Genomic DNA, 25,742 nt, shown 5'->3' with positions numbered 1-25,742 from the left:
CATGGTGATGAGGGTGGTGTCATGGTGATGAGGGTGGTGTCGTCATGGTGATGAGGGTGGTGTCGTCATGTCGTCATGGTGATGAGGGTGGTGTGGTCATGGTGATGAGGGTGGCGTGGTCATGGTGATGAGGGTGGTGTCGTCATGGTGATGAGGGTGGTGTCGTCATGTCGTCATGGTGATGAGGGTGGTGTCATGGTGATGAGGGTGGTATCGTCATGGTGATGAGGGTGGTGTCGTCATGGTGACGAGGGTGGTGTCGTCATGGTGATGAGGGTGGTGTCATGGTGACGAGGGTGGTGTCGTCATGGTGATGAGGGTGGTGTCGTCATGTCGTCATGGTGATGAGGGTGGTGTCATGGTGATGAGGGTGGTGTCGTCATGGTGATGAGGGTGGTGTCATGGTGACGAGGGTGTCGTCATGGTGATGAGGGTGGTGTCGTCATGTCGTCATGGTGATGAGGGTGGTGTGGTCATGGTGATGAGGGTGGTGTCGTCATGGTGATGAGGGTGGTGTCGTCATGGTGATGAGGGTGGTGTCGTCATGGTGATGAGGGTGGTGTCGTCATGTCGTCATGGTGATGAGGGTGGTGTCGTCATGGTGATGAGGGTGGTGTCATGGTGATGAGGGTGGTGTCGTCATGGTGATGAGGGTGGTGTCATGGTGACGAGGGTGGTGTCGTCATGGTGATGAGGGTGGTGTCATGGTGACGAGGGTGGTGTCGTTATGGTGATGAGGGTGGTGTCGTCATGTCGTCATGGTGATGAGGGTGGTGTCATGGTGACGAGGGTGGTGTCGTCATGGTGATGAGGGTGGTGTCATGGTGACGAGGGTGGTGTCGTCATGGTGATGAGGGTGGTGTCGTCATGTCGTCATGGTGATGAGGGTGGTGTCGTCATGGTGATGAGGGTGGTGTCGTCATGGTGATGAGGGTGGTGTCGTCATGTCGTCATGGTGATGAGGGTGGTGTCGTCATGGTGATGAGGGTGGTGTGGTCATGGTGATGAGGGTGGTGTGGTCATGGTGATGAGGGTGGTGTCGTCATGGTGATGAGGGTGGTGTCGTCATGGTGATGAGGGTGGTGTCGTCATGTCGTCATGGTGATGAGGGTGGTGTCGTCATGGTGATGAGGGTGGTGTCGTCATGTCGTCATGGTGATGAGGGTGGTGTCGTCATGGTGATGAGGGTGGTGTCGTCATGTCGTCATGGTGATGAGGGTGGTGTGGTCATGGTGATGAGGGTGGTGTCGTCATGGTGATGAGGGTGGTGTCATGGTGATGAGGGTGGTGTCGTCATGGTGATGAGGGTGGTGTCGTCATGTCGTCATGGTGATGAGGGTGGTGTCGTCATGGTGATGAGGGTGGTGTCGTCATGGTGATGAGGGTGGTGTCGTCATGTCGTCATGGTGATGAGGGTGGTGTCGTCATGGTGATGAGGGTGGTGTCGTTATGTCGTCATGGTGATGAGGGTGGTGTGGTCATGGTGATGAGGGTGGTGTCGTCATGGTGATGAGGGTGGTGTCGTCATGGTGATGAGGGTGGTGTCGTCATGGTGATGAGGGTGGTGTCATGGTGATGAGGGTGGTGTCGTCATGGTGATGAGGGTGGTGTCATGGTGATGAGGGTGGTGTCGTCATGGTGATGAGGGTGGTGTCGTCATGTCGTCATGGTGATGAGGGTGGTGTGGTCATGGTGATGAGGGTGGCGTGGTCATGGTGATGAGGGTGGTGTCGTCATGGTGATGAGGGTGGTGTCGTCATGTCGTCATGGTGATGAGGGTGGTGTCATGGTGATGAGGGTGGTATCGTCATGGTGATGAGGGTGGTGTCATGGTGACGAGGGTGGTGTCGTCATGGTGATGAGGGTGGTGTCATGGTGACGAGGGTGGTGTCGTCATGGTGATGAGGGTGGTGTCGTCATGTCGTCATGGTGATGAGGGTGGTGTCATGGTGATGAGGGTGGTGTCGTCATGGTGATGAGGGTGGTGTCATGGTGACGAGGGTGTCGTCATGGTGATGAGGGTGGTGTCGTCATGTCGTCATGGTGATGAGGGTGGTGTGGTCATGGTGATGAGGGTGGTGTCGTCATGGTGATGAGGGTGGTGTCGTCATGGTGATGAGGGTGGTGTCGTCATGGTGATGAGGGTGGTGTCGTCATGTCGTCATGGTGATGAGGGTGGTGTCGTCATGGTGATGAGGGTGGTGTCATGGTGATGAGGGTGGTGTCGTCATGGTGATGAGGGTGGTGTCATGGTGACGAGGGTGGTGTCGTCATGGTGATGAGGGTGGTGTCATGGTGACGAGGGTGGTGTCGTTATGGTGATGAGGGTGGTGTCGTCATGTCGTCATGGTGATGAGGGTGGTGTCATGGTGACGAGGGTGGTGTCGTCATGGTGATGAGGGTGGTGTCATGGTGACGAGGGTGGTGTCGTCATGGTGATGAGGGTGGTGTCGTCATGTCGTCATGGTGATGAGGGTGGTGTCGTCATGGTGATGAGGGTGGTGTCGTCATGGTGATGAGGGTGGTGTCGTCATGTCGTCATGGTGATGAGGGTGGTGTCGTCATGGTGATGAGGGTGGTGTGGTCATGGTGATGAGGGTGGTGTGGTCATGGTGATGAGGGTGGTGTCGTCATGGTGATGAGGGTGGTGTCGTCATGGTGATGAGGGTGGTGTCGTCATGTCGTCATGGTGATGAGGGTGGTGTCGTCATGGTGATGAGGGTGGTGTCGTCATGTCGTCATGGTGATGAGGGTGGTGTCGTCATGGTGATGAGGGTGGTGTCGTCATGTCGTCATGGTGATGAGGGTGGTGTGGTTATGGTGATGAGGGTGGTGTGGTCATGGTGATGAGGGTGGTGTGGTCATGGTGATGAGGGTGGTGTGGTCATGGTGATGAGGGTGGTGTGGTCATGGTGATGAGGGTGGTGTGGTCATGGTGATGAGGGTGGTGTGGTCATGGTGATGAGGGTGGTGTCGTCATGTCGTCATGGTGATGAGGGTGGTGTGGTCATGGTGATGAGGGTGGTGTGGTCATGGTGATGAGGGTGGTGTGGTCATGGTGATGAGGGTGGTGTGGTCATGGTGATGAGGGTGGTGTGGTCATGGTGATGAGGGTGGTGTGGTCATGGTGATGAGGGTGGTGTCGTCATGTCGTCATGGTGATGAGGGTGGTGTGGTCATGGTGATGAGGGTGGTGTCGTCCACAAACTTGATCAGTTTTAGAGTCGTGGCTGGAGGTGCAGCAGTTTGTCACAGGGAGAAGAGCAGAGGAGAAAGTACACAGCCCTGTGGAGCTCCTGTGCTGATAGTCCCAGTGTCTGAGACATTCTTCCCCAGCCGCACGCATCAGGAAGTCAGTGCTCCCCCTGCAGGTGGAGTCAGTGCTCCCCCTGCAGGTGGAGTCAGGAGGATGGTGTTGATGCAGAGCTGAAGTCCACAAACAGGATCCTGGTGTAGGTTCCCTGGGAGTCCAGGTGCTGCAGGTGAAGTGGAGAGCCAGGTTGATGGCGTCGTCCACAGACCTGTTGGCTCTGTAGGAGAACTGCAGGAGGTCCAGCAGGAGGTCCAGCAGGAGGTCCAGCAGGGGGTCCAGCAGGAGGTCCAGCAGGAGGTCCAGCAGGGGGTCCAGCAGGAGGTCCAGCAGCAGGGGGTCCAGCAGGAGGTCCAGCAGCAGGGGGTCCAGCAGGAGGTCCAGCAGCAGGGGGTCCAGCAGGGGGTCCAGCAGGAGGTCCAGCAGCAGGGGGTCCAGCAGGGGGTCCAGCAGGAGGTCCAGCAGCAGGGGGTCCAGCAGGGGGTCCAGCAGGGGGTCCAGCTTTGTCCAGAGTTGGGACATGTTTGTCTTTACTCTCGTTTTGAACCGCGCTCTCTTTTCCACAGTTGTCCGACTCCGGGCTGCGACGGCAGTGGACACATCACCGGGAACTACGCCTCGCACCGCAGGTTTGTGCCGGATGCCCTCCCGTCCTCATGTCCTCCCGTCCTCATGTCGTGTTGTCAGATGTCCTCCCGTCCTCATGTCGTGTTGTCAGATGTCCTCACGTCCTCATGTTGTGTTGTCAGATGTCCTCCCGTCCTCATGTCGTGTTGTCAGATGTCCTCCCGTCCTCATGTCGTGTTGTCAGATGTCCTCACGTCCTCATGTCGTGTTGTCAGATGTCCTCACGTCCTCATGTCGCGTTGTCAGATGTCCTCCCGCCCTCATGTCCTCCCGTCCTCATGTCGTGTTGTCAGATGTCCTCCCGCCCTCATGTCCTCCCGTCCTCATGTCGTGTTGTCAGATGTCCTTCCGTCCTCATGTCGTGTTGTCAGATGCCCTCCCGTCCTCATGTCCTCCCGTCCTCATGTCGTGTTGTCAGATGTCCTTCCGTCCTCATGTCGTGTTGTCAGATGCCCTCCCGTCCTCATGTCCTCCCGCCCTCATGTCGTGTTGTCAGATGTCCTCACGTCCTCATGTTGTGTTGTCAGATGTCCTCACGTCCTCATTTCGTGTTGTCAGATGTCCTCCCGTCCTCATGTCGTGTTGTCAGATGTCCTCACGTCCTCATGTCGTGTTGTCAGATGTCCTCCTGTCCTCATGTCCTTCCGTCCTCATGTCGTGTTGTCAGATGTCCTTCCGTCCTCATGTTGTGTTGTCAGATGTCCTCCCGTCCTCATGTCCTCCCGTCCTCATGTCGTGTTGTCAGATGTCCTCCCGTCCTCATGTCGTGTTGTCAGATGTCCTCCCGTCCTCATGTCCTCCCGTCCTCATGTCCTCCCGTCCTCATGTCGTGTTGTCAGATGCCCTCCCGTCCTCATGTCCTCCCGTCCTCATGTCGTGTTGTCAGATGCCCTCCCGTCCTCATGTCCTCCCGTCCTCATGTCGTGTTGTCAGATGTCCTCCCGTCCTCATGTCTTCCCGTCCTCATGTTGTGTTGTCAGATGTCCTTCCGTCCTCATGTTGTGTTGTCAGATGTCCTTCCGTCCTCATGTTGTGTTGTCAGATGTCCTCCCGTCCTCATGTCCTCCCGTCCTCATGTCGTGTTGTCAGATGTCACCCCGTCCTCATGTCCTCCCGTCCTCCCGTCCTCATGTCCTCCCGTCCTCATGTCGTGTTGTCAGATGTCCTTCCGTCCTCATGTTGTGTTGTCAGATGTCCTCCCGTCCTCATGTCCTCCCGTCCTCATGTCCTCCCGTCCTCATGTCGTGTTGTCAGATGTCCTCCCGTCCTCATGTCCTCCCGTCCTCATGTCGTGTTGTCAGATGCCCTCCCGTCCTCATGTCGTGTTGTCAGATGCCCTCCCGTCCTCATGTCCTCCCGTCCTCATGTCGTGTTGTCAGATGTCCTCCCGTTTCATGTCCTCCCGTCCTCATGTCCTCCCGTCCTCATGTCGTGTTGTCAGATGCCCTCCCGTCCTCATGTCCCCCCGTCCTCATGTCGTGTTGTCAGATGTCCTCCCGTCCTCATGTCCTCCCGTCCTCATGTCCTCCCGTCCTCATGTCGTGTTGTCAGATGCCCTCCCGTCCTCATGTCCTCCCGTCCTCATGTCGTGTTGTCAGATGCCCTCCCGTCCTCATGTCCTCCCGTCCTCATGTCGTGTTGTCAGATGTCCTCCCGTCCTCATGTCCTCCCGTCCTCATGTCCTCCCGTCCTCATGTTGTGTTGTCAGATGTCCTTCCGTCCTCATGTTGTGTTGTCAGATGTCCTTCCGTCCTCATGTTGTGTTGTCAGATGTCCTCCCGTCCTCATGTCCTCCCGTCCTCATGTCGTGTTGTCAGATGTCACCCCGTCCTCATGTCCTCCCGTCCTCATGTCCTCCCGTCCTCATGTCGTGTTGTCAGATGTCCTTCCGTCCTCATGTCGTGTTGTCAGATGTCCTCCCGTCCTCATGTCCTCCCGTCCTCATGTCCTCCCGTCCTCATGTTGTGTTGTCAGATGTCCTTCCGTCCTCATGTTGTGTTGTCAGATGCCCTCCCGTCCTCATGTCCTCCCGTCCTCATGTCGTGTTGTCAGATGTCACCCCGTCCTCATGTCCTCCCGTCCTCATGTCCTCCCGTCCTCATGTCGTGTTGTCAGATGTCCTTCCGTCCTCATGTTGTGTTGTCAGATGTCCTCCCGTCCTCATGTCCTCCCGTCCTCATGTCCTCCCGTCCTCATGTCGTGTTGTCAGATGTCCTCCCGTCCTCATGTCCTCCCGTCCTCATGTCGTGTTGTCAGATGCCCTCCCGTCCTCATGTCCTCCCGTCCTCATGTCGTGTTGTCAGATGTCCTCCCGTCCTCCCGTCCTCATGTCCTCCCGTCCTCATGTCGTGTTGTCAGATGCCCTCCCGTCCTCATGTCCTCCCGTCCTCATGTCGTGTTGTCAGATGTCCTCCCGTCCTCATGTCTTCCCGTCCTCATGTTGTGTTGTCAGATGTCCTTCCGTCCTCATGTTGTGTTGTCAGATGTCCTTCCGTCCTCATGTTGTGTTGTCAAATGTCCTCCCGTCCTCATGTCCTCCCGTCCTCATGTCGTGTTGTCAGATGTCACCCCGTCCTCATGTCCTCCCGTCCTCATGTCCTCCCGTCCTCATGTCGTGTTGTCAGATGTCCTTCCGTCCTCATGTTGTGTTGTCAGATGTCCTCCCGTCCTCATGTCCTCCCGTCCTCATGTCCTCCCGTCCTCATGTCGTGTTGTCAGATGTCCTCCCGTCCTCATGTCCTCCCGTCCTCATGTCGTGTTGTCAGATGCCCTCCCGTCCTCATGTCCTCCCGTCCTCATGTCGTGTTGTCAGATGCCCTCCCGTCCTCATGTCCTCCCGTCCTCATGTCGTGTTGTCAGATGTCCTCCCGTCCTCATGTCCTCCCGTCCTCATGTCCTCCCGTCCTCATGTCGTGTTGTCAGATGTCCTCCCGTCCTCATGTCCTCCCGTCCTCATGTCGTGTTGTCAGATGCCCTCCCGTCCTCATGTCCTCCCGTCCTCATGTCGTGTTGTCAGATGTCCTCCCGTCCTCATGTCTTCCCGTCCTCATGTTGTGTTGTCAGATGTCCTTCCGTCCTCATGTCCTCCCGTCCTCATGTCCTTCCGTCCTCATGTTGTGTTGTCAGATGTCCTCCCGTCCTCATGTCCTCCCGTCCTCATGTCCTCCCGTCCTCATGTCGTGTTGTCAGATGTCCTCCCGTCCTCATGTCGTGTTGTCAGATGCCCTCCCGTCCTCATGTCCTCCCGTCCTCATGTCGTGTTGTCAGATGTCCTCCCGTTTCATGTCCTCCCGTCCTCATGTCCTCCCGTCCTCATGTCGTGTTGTCAGATGCCCTCCCGTCCTCATGTCCTCCCGTCCTCATGTCGTGTTGTCAGATGTCCTCCCGTCCTCATGTCCTCCCGTCCTCATGTCCTCCCGTCCTCATGTCGTGTTGTCAGATGCCCTCCCGTCCTCATGTCCTCCCGTCCTCATGTCGTGTTGTCAGATGCCCTCCCGTCCTCATGTCCTCCCGTCCTCATGTCGTGTTGTCAGATGCCCTCCCGTCCTCATGTCCTCCCGTCCTCATGTCGTGTTGTCAGATGCCCTCCCGTCCTCATGTCTTCCCGTCCTCATGTTGTGTTGTCAGATGTCCTTCCGTCCTCATGTCCTCCCGTCCTCATGTCCTTCCGTCCTCATGTTGTGTTGTCAGATGTCCTCCCGTCCTCATGTCCTCCCGTCCTCATGTCCTCCCGTCCTCATGTCGTGTTGTCAGATGTCCTCCCGTCCTCATGTCCTCCCGTCCTCATGTCGTGTTGTCAGATGCCCTCCCGTCCTCATGTCCTCCCGTCCTCATGTCGTGTTGTCAGATGCCCTCCCGTCCTCATGTCCTCCCGTACTCATGTCGTGTTGTCAGATGCCCTCCCGTCCTCATGTCCTCCCGTCCTCATGTCGTGTTGTCAGATGTCCTCCTGTCCTCATGTCCTCCCGTCCTCATTTCCTCCCGTCCTCATGTCGTGTTGTCAGATGCCCTCCCGTCCTCATGTCCTCCCGTCCTCATGTCGTGTTGTCAGATGTCCTCCCGTCCTCATGTCTTCCCGTCCTCATGTTGTGTTGTCAGATGTCCTTCCGTCCTCATGTTGTGTTGTCAGATGTCCTCCCGTCCTCATGTCCTCCCGTCCTCATGTCGTGTTGTCAGATGTCCTCCCGTCCTCATGTCGTGTTGTCAGATGTCACCCCGTCCTCATGTCCTCCCGTCCTCATGTCGTGTTGTCAGATGTCCTCCCGTCCTCATGTCCTCCTGGCGTGTCCCTTCAGTTGTCACGTTTCAACCTTTATTTGGTTAAAAAGTCTCGATTGTTTTGAGGCCTGTTTCAGACGGTCAATAATCGACATAAAACTCACCCGTCCAAACATTCTCTGGACATGAATATTAATGTTTAGAGAGAGAATCTAAAGCACGAATCCCACGGAGAACGTTTGAGTCCAACGAAAACAAATCTTCTGATGAATCGAATCACGAGTCGCAGCTGATTCCTCGTGAAAATCCCACACTTTTTGGCTTTGAACTGAACTCTTTCTTTACCTATTTTATTATCGCTTCTGGCTCTGTCGTTTTCCTCCTGAACGAGCTCGTGATCTTCTTCTTGAGTTGAGATCTCGAGCTCGTGATCTTCTCCTCCAGTTGAGATCTTCTGATAAAATGACCTGAATTCCTGACTCTTTTCTCTGGCTCACTTTTGCACTTGTCTCCTCCCTTTTTGCCTCCTCGCTCCTCGTTTCCTCGTCTCCTTCAGTCTTTCTGGGTGTCCTCTCGCCGATAAGAGCCTCCGATCCCTCATGGCCGCCAACACTCCTGAACTCAAGTATGTTTCCACAACTTTCACCTCAAAATGTGTAAAAAAAAGACAATGACCAAAACCAGATCTTAAAACAGTTCAATCACAACACGGAGAACAAAAAAACCACAAATTTGTCTTGCATTTAAAATTCCTCTGATCGTTTCGAACACGTGGCTTTATTCTGGACAGGAAACAGCTGATGCTAACAATGCTAACGATGCTAACGGTGCTAGCGTTTTTAGCGCAGAACGTTTGGCTCTCAAGGATCAAAATGATGAAAATCTTGCACAATCTCATCTCTGCGGCTTTTAAACATGTGTTAAGTCTTTAAAACCTTGTGTGCAGCGAGTTCTCATGTCGTTTCATCATCTTATACGCTCCATATTCTGCTAAAGCTACGTCTGCTCAGTTTCACCGCCACCATTCAGAAGCTTTCTATTTGTAATCGGTGTTTAAGCTCCTCCTCGCGTGAAGCTTTTGGGGATATTTACTGAATGGCACAGATGAAGGAAACACTTTCTCCCTCACACTTTCTCTCCTCTTCACTGGACCTCCTCCTTAAAGCGTTTGTGCCGTGTTTTGCCCCAGATGCCCTACCCACGGCTGCGATGGCTCCGGTCACATCACAGGAAACTACGCCTCGCACAGAAGGTAAACCTCCCCAACATGGCCGTCCTCCAAACACATGAAACGCATCATGAGTGAGTCAGCGAGGTGTAGACACAGTTCTGAGACAGACAGGAACCAGTCGCACAGGAACCAGTCGCACAGGAACCAGTCGCACAGGAACCAGTCGCACACGCGGGAAATACTGCACACAGTTCAAATACTGGAGCAGGATTCAAACTGGACTTGAGTAGTTCTGACATTCTGAATTGGATTGTCTGCCATGGTCAGTACAAACGAATAAAAAGATGAAAATGATGATTAAAGTAAATCAAAAGTAAAAAAAAAGTTTTATATTTATGTGTAGTTAAATATCAAAGATTTAAAAATAATAATAAATAAATTACAAAGTAAAGAATATAATACCATGATCAAATATGGGCATTATTGTGTACTGGAATATTCATTATCTTATATATATATATTGGAATGGGACATGGGTCTGATTGACTTTTTTGATTGGGACGCCAAAATGGAATGTTGTGCCAAAATTCATAACATTTAAAAAAACAAAACAAAAATTCTTCCCATATACAATAAAAATTTTCTCTGTTGCCAATTTTTTTAATTTTAGAAAAATGAGATAGCGGTGCAAATTTACTTTTTTCCTTTTCTTTTTTTAAATATGTTTTTGCTCGTTGGCTTTATTGGACAGATCAGCATGAAAACTTTGCTACGTCATGGTGAGGGGCCCTGGTCACTGACGGGCACCCGCGGGCAGCCTAAATATTTACAAAATATTATAATAATTCTAAAATCGTCAGAATTACTCAAAACAAGATTATAATCCTGAATTCAAGTCATTTTAACTGGTGTAGAGATGTATTTTCCGCAGTGCATTTTCACATATTCACTCAGGCGCTGGATTTGTGATAAAAATAAAACTTTGTACAATTATTATTTGGATTTTCGGACCTGTTCTGAAGTTATCACCTCCATACTTTGTGTTTTCAGTCTCTCTGGGTGCCCGCGTGCCAAGAAAAGTGGAATTAAAACTCCTACCAAGGACAACCAGGAGGATTCGGAGCTTTTAAAGTTCGTACCGCTCAGAAAGCCAATGTCTTTTCTTAGCGATACTGACGGTAAAACGTAAAACGCACAGAGAGGTAGAAAGAAAGAGAGAGCAGGACACTGAGCAGGACACTGAGCAGGACACTGAGCAGGACACTGAGCAGGACACTGAGCAGGACACTGAGCAGGACACTGAACACGACGGAGAAAAACACTGCACAGCTGTTTCTTATGCGATGTTTGAATTTAGAGGCAAAATGACTTAGCGTGGGATTCAGTTTGATGAACCTTGTCATTTAGACGCAACGAATGTGTGTTTTCTAGATTTAGACGCATTATTTTAAGTTCTAAAACATGAGATGCCAAAGAAAAGCAACAAGAGCAAGTGTAAAGGAAAAGAACAATACGAGTCCTTTAAATGCAAAACAAACTCTAAAATCACCAAATCCGGTGCTTAAACTGCCTGTTCTCACGTCTATAACTCCATTTAGTCATTTACTCTGTGACGTTCTAAAATGTCAGAAAAATGCACAAAAACATTGCAAACAAAACACTTCAAACATAAAAACATGAAGCTCTGTGAAAGTCTTGAAATGTGTTTATCTTTGAGGTCGAGAACAGAGAGGGAAGATTCTGAAACATGTGGTCTACATCTGTTCTGAGCCGATGACGTTTAAGGCGAGACGCTACAGTTGACAGACTCCTCCCACAGAGACAGGCTCCTCCCACAGAGACATGCTCCTCCCACAGAGACATGCTCCTCCCACAGAGACATGCTCCTCCCACAGAGACATGCTCCTCCCACAGAGACATGCTCCTCCCACAGAGACATGCTCCTCCCACAGAGACAGACTCCTCCCACAGAGACAGACTCCTCCCACAGAGACATGCTCCTCCCACAGAGACAGACTCCTCCCACAGAGACATGCTCCTCCCACAGAGACATGCTCCTCCCACAGAGACATGCTCCTCCCACAGAGACAGACTCCTCCCACAGAGACATGCTCCTCCCACAGAGACAGACTCCTCCCACAGAGACAGGCTCCTCCCACAGAGACAGACTCCTCCCACAGAGACATGCTCCTCCCACAGAGACATGCTCCTCCCACAGAGACAGACTCCTCCCACAGAGACATGCTCCTCCCACAGAGACAGACTCCTCCCACAGAGACAGACTCCTCCCACAGAGACATGCTCCTCCCACAGAGACAGACTCCTCCCACAGAGACAGACTCCTCCCACAGAGACATGCTCCTCCCACAGAGACAGACTCCTCCCACAGAGACAGACTCCTCCCACAGAGACATGCTCCTCCCACAGAGACAGACTCCTCCCACAGAGACAGACTCCTCCCACAGAGACATGCTCCTCCCACAGAGACAGACTCCTCCCACAGAGACATGCTCCTCCCACAGAGACATGCTCCTCCCACAGAGACATGCTCCTCCCACAGAGACATGCTCCTCCCACAGAGAAAGACTCCTCCCACAGAGACATGCTCCTCCCACAGAGACATGCTCCTCCCACAGAGACATGCTCCTCCCACAGAGACATGCTCCTCCCACAGAGACAGACTCCTCCCACAGAGACATGCTCCTCCCACAGAGACATGCTCCTCCCACAGAGACAGACTCCTCCCACAGAGACAGACTCCTCCCACAGAGACATGCTCCTCCCACAGAGACAGACTCCTCCCACAGAGACATGCTCCTCCCACAGAGACATGCTCCTCCCACAGAGACATGCTCCTCCCACAGAGACATGCTCCTCCCACAGAGACAGACTCCTCCCACAGAGACATGCTCCTCCCACAGAGACAGACTCCTCCCACAGAGACAGACTCCTCCCACAGAGACATGCTCCTCCCACAGAGACAGACTCCTCCCACAGAGACATGCTCCTCCCACAGAGACATGCTCCTCCCACAGAGACAGACTCCTCCCACAGAGACATGCTCCTCCCACAGAGACAGACTCCTCCCACAGAGACAGACTCCTCCCACAGAGACATGCTCCTCCCACAGAGACAGACTCCTCCCACAGAGACAGACTCCTCCCACAGAGACATGCTCCTCCCACAGAGACAGACTCCTCCCACAGAGACAGACTCCTCCCACAGAGACATGCTCCTCCCACAGAGACATGCTCCTCCCACAGAGACAGACTCCTCCCACAGAGACATGCTCCTCCCACAGAGACAGACTCCTCCCACAGAGACAGACTCCTCCCACAGAGACATGCTCCTCCCACAGAGACAGACTCCTCCCACAGAGACAGACTCCTCCCACAGAGACATGCTCCTCCCACAGAGACAGACTCCTCCCACAGAGACAGACTCCTCCCACAGAGACAGACTCCTCCCACAGAGACATGCTCCTCCCACAGAGACAGACTCCTCCCACAGAGACAGACTCCTCCCACAGAGACAGACTCCTCCCACAGAGACATGCTCCTCCCACAGAGACAGACTCCTCCCACAGAGACAGACTCCTCCCACAGAGACATGCTCCTCCCACAGAGACAGACTCCTCCCACAGAGACATGCTCCTCCCACAGAGACAGACTCCTCCCACAGAGACAGACTCCTCCCACAGAGACAGACTCCTCCCACAGATACATGCTCCTCCCACAGAGACATGCCCCTCCCACAGAGACAGACTCCTCCCACAGAGACAGACTCCTCCCACAGAGACATGCTCCTCCCACAGAGACAGACTCCTCCCACAGAGACATGCTCCTCCCACAGAGACAGACTCCTCCCACAGAGACATGCTCCTCCCACAGAGACATGCTCCTCCCACAGAGACATGCTCCTCCCACAGAGACAGACTCCTCCCACAGAGACATGCTCCTCCCACAGAGACAGACTCCTCCCACAGAGACATGCTCCTCCCACAGAGACAGACTCCTCCCACAGAGACATGCTCCTCCCACAGAGACATGCTCCTCCCACAGAGACACGCTCCTCCCACAGAGACATGCTCCTCCCACAGAGACACGCTCCTCCCACAGAGACTGTACAAGAGTCTGACAGAAGCAGACGAGGTTGTGAGCCTCATTTATCACACTTTAAACACAGATCTAAATGAAAAAAATGGAGCAAAAATTATGAACGTTTCGGCCAATTTTCATCTTGTTCAAAATTGATTTTTTTTTTTTGTCTAATATGTCGAAAAAATGAAGACAATTTAACCTGTTTATTTTTCACATTTAAAACTCCCAAATTTGTGACATTTTGGCCGTTATTACACAGAAAATGCCTCATTTCTGTTTAAAACATGATGAAAAACACATTTGTCTTACATTTATTTCAGTAAAACAAAAGTCTCTAAATGTAAATCACCTGCAGCATCTCGTCTTAAATCACTTCAAACTGAAGAGTTTCTCTGACCTCGTTTCTCCTTCTAACGACATCGTCTTGTTTTGTCCACTCCGTCTCCCCCTCCCTCCCTCTTCTCGCCTCTCCCCCTCTCTCCCCCCTCGCCTCTCCTCCCTCTCTCTCCCCCCTCTCTCCTCCTCCCTCTCTCTCTCTCCCCCCTCTCTCCTCCCTCTCTCTCCCCCCTCTCTTCTCCTCCCTCTCTCTCTCTCCCCCCTCTCTCCTCCCCCTCTTCTCTCTTTCAGGTGCCCGGTGCCCGGGTGCGACAGCCTGGGGCACATCAGTGGGAAGTACGCCACCCACCGTAGCGCCTATGGGTGCCCCCTCGCCGCTCGCCGACAGAAGGAGGGTCTGCTGAACGGGACGCCTTTTAACTGGAAAGCCTTTAAGACTGAGGGCCCCACCTGCCCCACCCCCGGGTGCGACGGCTCCGGACACGCCAACGGCAGCTTCCTCACACACCGCAGGTACGACCTCAACGCCCACAAGCACAACAGAGGGAAACAGATCAAACACTGCAATGTCCCAGAGTGCTCAAGCTGCCATTCTTCCCCCAGAGTTGCTCCTAGGGCAGCGAATCTGAAACTGTAGCTTTATATTTCTGTTTCTAACTGGTCTGACCATAAGTCATTTCAAAGAGGAACGTTTTAATCCTGGTCTTAAATTAAGAGACTGGACTCTACCTCCTACTGCACTTTTAGAGACTCTTGGCACCACCAGAAGGCTCTACCTCCTACTGTACTTTTAGAGACTCTTGGCACCACCAGACGGCTCTACCTCCTACTGTGCTTTTAGAGACTCTTGGCACCACCAGAAGGCTCTACCTCCTACTGTGCTTTTAGAGACTCTTGGCACCACCAGAAGGCTCTACCTCCTACTGTGCTTTTAGAGACTCTTGGCACCACCAGAAGGCTCTACCTCCTACTGTGCTTTTAGAGACTCTTGAGACCACCAGAAGGCTCTACCTCCTACTGTGCTTTTAGAGACTCTTGGCACCACCAGAAGGCTCTACCTCCTACTGTGCTTTTAGAGACTCTTGGGACCACCAGAAGGCTCTACCCCCTACTGTGCTTCTTAACCTCTTGGGTTAAGAAGCAGATCATTAAATGTCCTCCAGGTTTTTATCTCCTTCACACAAGCACTAAGTCTGCAGTTTCCACAAAGGAAACACGGACGCCCGAATGTCTCTCCCTCTCGACCCCCGTTCACACTTTAATCTGTCCTCCATCTGAAAAGAACAGAAAGTGCTCTTCCATGTTTTTAAAGTCCATAAACTCTCACCAGACTCAATGAAACGCTCTCTTCCATTACAAACTTCAGCGTTTCCTGACTTTTCGCTCAGGTTTTCTCGGCTTTTTGACTTCACTTGAGAACGATGCAAATTTATGGAAATGTCGACGATTCAAATCAAGTAATTATAATTCACAGACCACCCACAAGAGAGCGAGTTTACCACCAGCGCGCTGTAATGTGGAATTGTTTTTCTTAATTTGACAAACTTCTGTTCCAAAATTAGACGTGAGGCCGTCGCAGAACGAGAGGTCGAGAAGACGTCAATCTGCCACGATTACAGGAGACGTTCTGAGCCCAATAAAGTTATTCAAACCAAATTAAAACTAGTGTTGCTGCCAGGATTTCACAAATTATTGATTCAAATCGTTTCAGTTAAAGAGACACAAAACATATAAAGGTCAGGAGAATATAACGATACTTAAAAGACATAAGTTTAAGGAACTACAACATAAAGAAAAGAAAGAAAAGCACATTATGATTATTATTGTCACACAAATAAAAGAACGTGAAGGAAAAGCCGTGTTTTTTGTTCTTTTATATTCATTTTTACATAAATAAATGTTGTTTCTAACGGTTCCTTTCAAGTTGCAGCGTGTGACGTGTTTCCATGGAGACGTTATCGCTCTGCCTGAAATGTTCCACAGAAAAGCATTAAACTTACAGCTTCGAGCAGTAAAAACACAGAGAAATCCCTGATTAATCTTGTTTTCGGCAATAAATGACTGGATAAAGTGACAAACTGCACCTTCAGCGTTGTCTTTTCCGCCGCGCTGAACGCTCGCTGAAACGTTTGAGCCGTGAAACGTTGTGAAGTGACGTGTTGCGTGTGCTTTTGTCTCGCAGCCTCTCAGGATGCCCCAGAGCCTTGTTCGCCAAGAAGAAAGCCAAATACTCGGCGGAGGAATACCTCAGCTCCAAGTTCAGAGCCGGAGACGGTGAGAGGAAACGGAATCGCCGCTTTAGACTTTTCCAGCGAGAGTCGAGGGGAAATGGGGCGCGACGGAGGGAAATGTGAACGACGGATGAACAACGTGTAACACAGCCGCACTTTGACCTGCCAGAATCGATCAGTTTGACTTGGGTTTGAGTCGTTTTGAGGATGAGATTTTGTCGAATATTTCACGGGTTTGAAGGCTTTTCTGAGATTAAGATGGTTTAATTTACGGCGGACGTGCCACTGGTGTGAGTAAAAGTGTTCCTCGTTTGTCTTGAAGTAAGAAGTGATGTCGTAAATATACGTCTAGATCAAATTAATAAGAAAATAAATAGATCTTCACTGGTTGAAACGTCTGAAATAAAGAGTTAGATCCTGAAATCAAAATCCCAAAACGGCAATGTCTGCGGCGGCACGCGTGGCTCTGAGCGTCATCGTCACGGCAGCCGTCGTCGTGGCAGCCGTCGTCGTGGCAGCCGTCGTCGCGGCAGCCGTCGTCGCGGCAGCCGTCGTCGCGGCAGCCGTCGTCGCGGCAGCCGTCGTCAGGTGCCGAGACCGTCGAATTAATAATAATAATAATAATAATAACTTTTATTTATATAGCTCTTTTCAGTGACCCAAAGACGCTGAACATAATAAAAAAGGGGGTGTATTTACAGACAGGGGGGACAACACGTACAGAACACATTAATATACAGATAAAATGAACAAGACAGAAGAAGTAGAGAGAAAAAGATGGGGATGTAACAGGGGGTAGAAGAGGAGGCAATGGGGTAGAGGAGGCTAGGGGTAGGGGAGGTCATGTTTTTAGGCGGGATTTGAATGTTGTGAGTGAGGGAGAGTGGGGGGGGGGGGGGGGGGGGGGGAGTTCCAGAGTCGGGGTGCTGTTCGGGAGAATGCTCTGTCGCCAAAAGTTTTGAGTCGTGATGTTGGTGCAGTCAGGGTGAGAGAGGAGGAGGATCGGAGAGCTTGGGAGGGGCGGTGGGGGATGAGGAGGTCAGACAGGTAGGGGGGGGCAAGGTGGTGAAGAGCTTTGAAGGTGAGGAGGAGTATTTTAAAGTTTATGCGCTGCTTGATGGGGAGCCAGTGGAGAGAGCGGAGAACGGAAGTGATGTGTTCACGGGACCGGGTGTGGGTGAGGAGGCGGGTGTGGGTGAGGAGGCGGGTGTGGGTGAGGAGGCGGGTGTGGGTGAGGAGGCGGGTGTGGGTGAGGAGGGTGTGGGTGAGGAGGCGGGTGTGGGTGAGGCGGGTGTGGGTGAGGAGGCGGGTGTGGGTGAGGAGGCGGGCAGCGGAGTTTTGGACCATTTGGAGTCTGTGGAGGGAATGGGAGGAGATGCCAGTGAGGAGGGAGTTGCAGTAGTCAAGGCGGGAGGAGATGAAGGCGTGGATGAGGGATTCAGCAGCGGGGAGGGTGAGGCAGTGTCGGATTTTGGCGATGCGGCGGAGGTGGAAGTATGAGGTCTTGACAATGTGGCTGACATGGGGAGTGAAGGAGAGGGTGGGGTCCATGATGACACCGAGATTGCGTACCAGGGTAGAGGGGGTGATGGTCGAGGTGTCGATGCTGAGTGAAAAGGGACCAGTTTTATTGAGAGTGGATTTGGTGCCAATGAGGAGGAGCTCTGTTTTGTCACTGTTCAGTTTGAGGAAGTTGAGAGTGAGCCATGATTTTATTGTAGAGATGCAGGTTTGGATGTGGCTGAGGGGAGGGTGTGGGTGTGGCTGAGGGGAGGGTGTGGCTGTGGGTGAGGGGAGGGTTTTGGGTGTGGGTGAGGGGAGGGTTTTGGGTGGATTTGGTGGTGAGGTATATCTGGGTGTCGTCAGCGTAGCAGTGAAAGTCCAGGTTGAGTTGGCGGAGGATGTGACCAAGGGGGAAGATGTAGCAGATGAAGAGGAGGGGGCCGAGGACTGAGCCCTGGGGGACCCCTGCGTTACTGGGGAGAGGGTGGATGAGTGACCGGAGAGGGAAATGAACTCTTGCCTGTTGGTGAGGTAGGATGTGAGCCAGTCAAGTGCAGAGCCCTCAACACCCAGTTGGCGCAGCCTTCAAAGGAAACGACACCAAAACCGTCCGCGCTTACAAACGGTTGCATCATTTCACCGCCCGGACTCAGGATGCGCTTCGCTCTTTGTTTTCCTCCCTGACTCTGTGTGAGGCGGCACGAGGCCGACGCTATTGACAAGAGCGGCCGTCTTTATCGAGGACAAACGTCCTGCGAGACATAAACAGCGTGAATGAGTCAACTAAAGGCAAAGACGTTGATCACGCTGAATGTCCCTTAGAGAGCGCACATTCTGCACCTTTTCTCTAGTTTGTCCTCTCGTTTGTCCTCTCGTTCGTCCTCTCATTTTTTCTCTCGTTTGTTCTCTCGTTCGTCCTCTCGTTTGTCCTCTCGTTCGTTCTCTCGTTCGTCCTCTCGTTCGTCCTCTCGTTCGTTCTCTCGTTCGTTCTCTCGTTCGTCCTCTCGTTCGTCCTCTCGTTCGTTCTCTCGTTCGTTCTCTCGTTCGTCCTCTCGTTCGTCCTCTCGTTCGTTCTCTCGTTCGTCCTCTCGATTGTCCTCTCGTTCGTTCTCTCGTTTGTCCTCTTGTTTGTCCTCTCGTTTGTCCTCTCATCTGTGTTCTCGCATTAGCTTTAGCTTATGTCGCCATGGTAACTCCCCTGCTGCCAGTAGATGGAGCGCTAACACAAATCTTGACGAGGGAAACGCCCGACTCAGGGACAGTCGTGTTTTCAGGACAGAATTTATTTTAAGTTCTTTTGAATGGGAAAAAAGTCTACAAAATGTTGCAAATAACTGGAATCTGAAACCACGGAATTGTAGAATGCGCGTATTAGCTCTTGTTAGCACTTTATGGCACTTGTTAGCTCTTGTTAGCCGTTGTTAGCTCTTGTTAGCTCTTGTTAGCTCTTGTTAACCCGTGTTAGCGCTTGTTAGCTCTTGTTAGCTCTTGTTAACCCTTGTTAGCTCTTGTTAGCGCTTGTTAGCTCTTGTTAGCTCTTGTTAACCCGTGTTAGCTCTTGTTAGCTCTTGTTAACCCTTGTTAGCTCTTGTTAGCGCTTGTTAGCTCTTGTTAGCTCCTCGTTGTGATGCTAACTGTGTTGTAATGTGCTTGTAGTTCTCGACAATGATGAGGACATAAAACAGCTCAACAAAGAAATCAACGACCTGAACGAGTCCAACAACGAGATGGAGGTCGACATGGTCAATCTGCAGACTCAGGTATACGACCACCATGTCCTACGATCATAGATGATATGTCCTACGATCATAGATGATATGTCCTACGATCATAGATGATATGTCCTACGATTATAGATGATATGTCCTACGATCATAGATGATATGTCCTACGGTTATAGATATGTCCTACGATCATAGATGATATGTCCTACGATTATAGATGATATGTCCTACGATCATAGATGATATGTCCGACGATCATAGATGATATGTCCTACGATTATAGATGATATGTCCTACGATTATAGATATGTCCTACGATTATAGATGATATGTCCTACGATTATAGATGATATGTCCTACGATCATAGATGATATGTCCTACGGTTATAGATATGTCCTACGATCATAGATGATATGTCCTACGATTATAGATGATATGTCCTACGATCATAGATGATATGTCCTACGATCATAGATGATATGTCCTACGATTATAGATGATATGTCCTACGATCATAGATGATATGTCCTACGATCATAGATGATATGTCCTACGATTATAGATGATATGTCCTACGATCATAGATGATATGTCCGACGATCATAGATGATATGTCCTACGATTATAGATGATATGTCCTACGATTATAGATATGTCCTACGATTATAGATGATATGTCCTACGATTATAGATGATATGTCCTACGATCATAGATGATATGTCCTACGATTATAGATGATATGTCCTACGGTTATAGATATGTCCTACGATCATAGATGATATGTCCTACGATTATAGATGATATGTCCTACGATTATAGATGATATGTCCTACGATCATAGATGATATTTCCTACGATCATAGATGATATGTCCTACGATTATAGATGATATGTCCTACGATCATAGATGATATGTCCTACGATCATAGATGATATGTCCTACGATCATAGATGATATGTCCTACGATTATAGATGATATGTCCTACGATCATAGATGATATGTCCTACGATCATAGATGATATGTCCTACGATCATAGATGATATGTCCTACGATTATAGATGATATGTCCTACGATTATAGATGATATGTCCTACGATCATAGATGATATGTCCTACGATCATAGATGATATGTCCTACGATTATAGATGATATGTCCTACGATCATAGATGATATGTCCGACGATCATAGATGATATGTCCTACGATTATAGATGATATGTCCTACGATTATAGATATGTCCTACGATTATAGATGATATGTCCTACGATTATAGATGATATGTCCTACGATCATAGATGATATGTCCTACGATTATAGATGATATGTCCTACGGTTATAGATATGTCCTACGATCATAGATGATATGTCCTACCATTATAGATGATATGTCCTACCATTATAGATGATATGTCCTACGATCATAGATGATATGTCCTACGATCATAGATGATATGTCCTACGATCATAGATGATATGTCCTACGATCATAGATGATATGTCCTACGATTATAGATGATATGTCCTACGATCATAGATGATATGTCCTACGATTATAGATGATATGTCCTACGATCATAGATGATATGTCCTACGATTATAGATGATATGTCCTACGATTATAGATGATATGTCCTACGATCATAGATGATATGTCCGACGATCATAGATGATATGTCCTACGATTATAGATGATATGTCCTACGATTATAGATATGTCCTACGATCATAGATGATATGTCCTACGATTATAGATGATATGTCCTACGATTATAGATGATATGTCCTACGATCATAGATGATATGTCCTACGATTATAGATGATATGTCCTACGGTTATAGATATGTCCTACGATCATAGATGATATGTCCTACGATTATAGATGATATGTCCTACGATTATAGATGATATGTCCTACGATCATAGATGATATGTCCTACGATTATAGATGATATGTCCTACGATCATAGATGATATGTCCTACGATTATAGATGATATGTCCTACGATTATAGATGATATGTCCTACGATCATAGATGATATGTCCTACGATTATAGATGATATGTCCTACGATCATAGATGATATGTCCTACGATCATAGATGATATGTCCTACGATTATAGATGATATGTCCTACGATTATAGATATGTCCTACGATCATAGATGATATGTCCTACGATCATAGATGATATGTCCTACGATTATAGATGATATGTCCTACGATCATAGATGATATGTCCTACGATTATAGATGATATGTCCTACGATTATAGATGATATGTCCTACGATCATAGATGATATGTCCTACGATCATAGATGATATGTCCTACGATTATAGATGATATGTCCTACGATCATAGATGATATGTCCTACGATTATAGATTATATGTGGAGAGCTATGTGGTTTTATATGAATGTAAAGGTTCTACTTGTGTTGATTTTATGACACACAAAGATCCACATACTTGAGGCAGAAGTAATGACCTTGACATGACCTTGACGACAGGTTTGACCTTGGCGACATGTTTGACCTTGACGACAGGTTTGACCTTGACGACAGGTTTGCCCTTGACGACAGGTTTGCCCTTGACGACAGGTTTGACCTTGACGACAGGTTTGACCTTGACGACAGGTTTGACCTTGACGACAGGTTTGATAAAAAGAAGACCAAATGAACCTTGTTTGAGTAAAACACAATTTATATTTATACAATAGTGAAACACACGTTTGTATTTATGCCACAAATGGAGTTTATCCCTCACAAAGTGTCATTTTATTGTAAGATTTGTTTATTTTATTGATATTTTTTCCTAGTTTCATTCTGTAAGAACAGGTCCCTCTCAATGGACCTTCTCTGAGAAAAATATGAATAAAATGATAAATGCATGAATATATTTTTAAAGGACACATACGATGCAGAATGTCCCTCTTCTCTCGTTAGCGCTGCTCCTCGTCACAAACTGGAGCACGTTTAGCTTCAATCGCACTAAAGTCCTCTCCCCTCCGAGCCTCAGAAACACTCCATAACTGACCTTTTGTCCATCTGAGAATCTTCTGCTGTTTTGAACTCCACAAATCATCCGCATCAGAACGACTGTGAGCTGAGACCAGGACATGACATGTTTATCTCTGTGTCATTTCCTCTGCCGTCAGCAGATGGCGCCGAAACTCAGTTAGTCCGGTGGGAAACGGCGGAGACGTTCTAAAACAGGAGATGCCAAACTAAAGGTTCTAATTTAAAGGACCATAACAATACAAATAATGCAGAATATTTAAATATTCCTTTAAAACATTTAGCATATTTAGTCGCTCTCATTCAGTAAATAGTAATGGAGAGAGTGCGCCTCCTTGTGGGATCCCTGTGTACAAGAAGTCATCAAAGCATCATTGTACAATATTATGAGGTTCTTTTATTTTGTTGTCATTTCCTTTTGTGAAAAACAGGACACTCATTGGGCCGTTTCTGAACCAATAAATCTACAATAAATAAAACAGATCATTATTTAAAACACATAATTATAGTACATTATAGTTATATTTAGTTATATATATATTATAGTGGCGTGGGGGGGCGAGGGGGTCCGTTCCCTCTGCTTTTTTTGTTTTGGAGATATTTAAGCTCAAACTATCATTTGATCAGTTTACAAACATCCAAACATGAAATAAAAAAGCCAAACCTCTCGGGACCTTCTCCACGACCGGTGCTGACGTCTTTGTTCTTCTGCAGATCTCGTCGATGGAGAAGAACCTGAAGAACATCGAGCGCGAGAACAAGATGATCGAGGAGCAGAACGAGGCTCTGTTCATGGAGCTGTCAGGCCTGAGCCGCGCCCTCATCCGCAGCCTGGCCAACATCCGCCTGCCGCACATGGTGAGTCTGACCACAGTGACCACACCCGCACCACAGTGACACACCCGCACCGCAATGACCACAGTGACCACACCCGCACCGCAGTGACACACCCGCACCGCAATGACCACAGTGACCACACCCGCACCGCAGTGACACACCCGCAACGCAGTGACCACATCCCGCACCGCAGTGACCACACCCGCACCACAGTGACCACACCCGCACCGCAGTGACACACCCGCACCGCAATGACCACAGTAACCACACCCGCAACGCAGTGACCACATCCCCACCGCAGTGACCACACCCGCACCATAATGACCACAGTGACTACACCCGCACCGCAGTGACCACACCCGCACCACAATGACCACAGTGACCACACCCGCACCACAATGACCACAGTGACCACATCCCCGCACCGCAGTGACCACACCCGCACCACAGTGACCACACCCGCACCACAGTGACCACACCCGCACACCACAATTACCAGTGACCACACCCCCGCACCGCAGTGACCACACCCGCACCACAGTGACCACACCCGCACCGCAGTGACCACACCCCCGCACCACAGTGACCACACCCGCACCACAATGACCGCAGTGACCACACCCCCGCACCGCAGTGACCACACCTGCACCACAGTGACCACACCTGCACCACAATGACCACAACTGCACGACAACCGCAACATTCTAGGTCAGAATCCTCAGGAGAACTCGCTGTGTCAGAAGTCGGAGGTCAGAGTCAGAGGTCAGAGGTCAGAGGTCAGGTTCATGTCACTGGTTCTGTCTCTGTTGCACAAATGAACTAAAGTCACATGATTCTCAGGAAGTGGCGCCGTTCTCCAGCTCCAAAGACGAGATCGTTTCATGAATGTGACAAAACCAAACGGAAACGATGACTTTCTTCCCCGATATTAACCCCACGTCTCGTTTCCAGCAGGAGCCAATCACGGAGCAGAACTTCGACCGCTACATGAGCACGCTGACCGACATGTACACGAACAAGGAGTGCTTCCAGAGCCCGGAGAACAAGGCCCTGCTGGAGAGCATCAACAAGGCTGTGAAGGGCATAAAAGTGTGAGCCGTCCCACGTGACTCCGCCCCCTCGCCACCATCGCCACCCTCGCCGCCGCCGCCGCCCCGGGGCAGCCGCCCCACGCGTGTCCCATCAGCACTCACAAACAAAAAAGGGAATTCAGGTTATTCAAATACATGGAAACAAATGTACAAAAGTCAACCCAGGGAGCGCCGAAGAAACGTGACCAAACGCACGAGCTGCTGCTGGGACGGAACCAAACCCCGCCCACAACCCACCACGGGAAACCAATTCATGTTAAACTGAACGGGATTTGATTTGCTGTATGTCTTACCCACCGCCTACTTTCGTGTCCTTTTTTTTTTTCGTTTCGTTTGGACGACGACGACGAAAAAGTCCGACGAACGCGGGGAAAACGCCGCCGGAGGAGACGCCGCCCGCGACAAGCGTTTCGCCCGGCGACAAGCGGCGAGTCGAAGATGCTACGCTAGCTGGATTTAGCGCCGACGACGTCACGAGCCGCCACGTTTGAAGCCGCTTGTTTGCCGTTTATTCCAAGGACAAACGCATCTTTTACCTTTTATTTATTATAAACTAGCGCCATATCCATAGTATTTATGACGTAGGAATTGCACTTAATTTCAATAGTTTTGTTGTACGATATTATGAATTATTTAAAATTTGTGAACTTTTAACATTGTAATTTATTATGTTTATCAAGGTTTATTTATTTGAAACGACCTATTTATTATTACTGTTGTTTTTTTTGTAACACGAAACAAACAATGCATTTTACGGCGTCTTTGAACCGCTATTTTAAACGACTTTACGAACGTATTTGTTTCGCATACTTTTTAAGAACCTTTTTAAGTGCAGATGTTTTATAACTAAAACCTTTTGATAATTTTACAAAACGGTTATTCTTTCTTCCGTTTCCTGTTTCCGTCGCTTCTTTAACGATTGTTTTTTCCGACGCATTTCGAAAAACCCAGCGCTGAAAAAAAAGAAGAAAGTAATGTATTTATTATTATTTATTTATAATGAAAGAAATGAACTAATAACTGCTGTATATTTATTTTGTTATTTATGTGATGTGCCGGTGGCGTCTGCGTCGTCTTTACGGATCCACCGCTAATGTTGAAATAAAGAACGAGCGAAACTCAATGTTAAAACTGTTTGTTTCTAACGCTGCACTGCAAAAAAAACACCGTTCAGAAAATTCCGAATGTGAAACGATTCGAGTCCTTTTGTCCGGTTTAGATCTGGTTCGTCAAGATGAACGTTTGAAAAGAACAACAACAGAATCAAACAAAATCAGAGCAAATTTATCTTCGGTTGGATTTTGTTTCCTCAAAAAGAACAAATGCTTCTGGACTAAATAAACTAAATCAGTCCAAACGTGTTCTTTTATGTCAAACGAGACGTTTCATGAGAAGGAAACACACCTGCGGCTGGACGACTGTCACGTGGATCCGAAAATGTTCAAGTGTTTCGGTGTTTTTTGCAGTGTAGTCACCAGCTGATTGTCATTCTGTTCCTGTCGGTTTCCGTGGGAACCGTCGTGTGCTTTAGTCAGGTCAAAGTTGAAGTCAAACATACAAAAACATAGGTCT

At 49.5% G+C, this 25,742-nt stretch overlaps 1 protein-coding gene across 1 annotated transcript in view; it reads left to right on the top strand.

The window, feature by feature from the left end:
* Window positions 1–24,384, top strand: part of LOC140348278 (myelin transcription factor 1-like) — a 33,182-nt gene extending 8,798 nt beyond the window's left edge. The window contains exons 3-11 of the mRNA XM_072434315.1: window positions 3,877–3,939; window positions 8,712–8,780; window positions 9,345–9,407; window positions 10,377–10,457; window positions 14,054–14,275; window positions 15,945–16,036; window positions 19,153–19,256; window positions 22,957–23,100; window positions 24,031–24,384. Coding sequence (XP_072290416.1) covers window positions 3,877–3,939; window positions 8,712–8,780; window positions 9,345–9,407; window positions 10,377–10,457; window positions 14,054–14,275; window positions 15,945–16,036; window positions 19,153–19,256; window positions 22,957–23,100; window positions 24,031–24,174 — 982 coding nt within the window. The 3' untranslated portion in view covers window positions 24,175–24,384. The remainder of the gene's footprint in view (window positions 1–3,876; window positions 3,940–8,711; window positions 8,781–9,344; window positions 9,408–10,376; window positions 10,458–14,053; window positions 14,276–15,944; window positions 16,037–19,152; window positions 19,257–22,956; window positions 23,101–24,030) is intronic.
* Window positions 24,385–25,742: the final 1,358 nt, after the last annotated feature.

Source organism: Eucyclogobius newberryi, unplaced genomic scaffold, assembly GCF_026437365.1.
Source record: "Eucyclogobius newberryi isolate DKJ021-1_F unplaced genomic scaffold, fEucNew1.0.hap1 SCAF_65, whole genome shotgun sequence".
Classification (NCBI taxonomy): Eukaryota; Metazoa; Chordata; class Actinopteri; order Gobiiformes; family Gobiidae; genus Eucyclogobius; species Eucyclogobius newberryi.
This window is presented reverse-complemented; position numbering and strand designations above follow the sequence as displayed.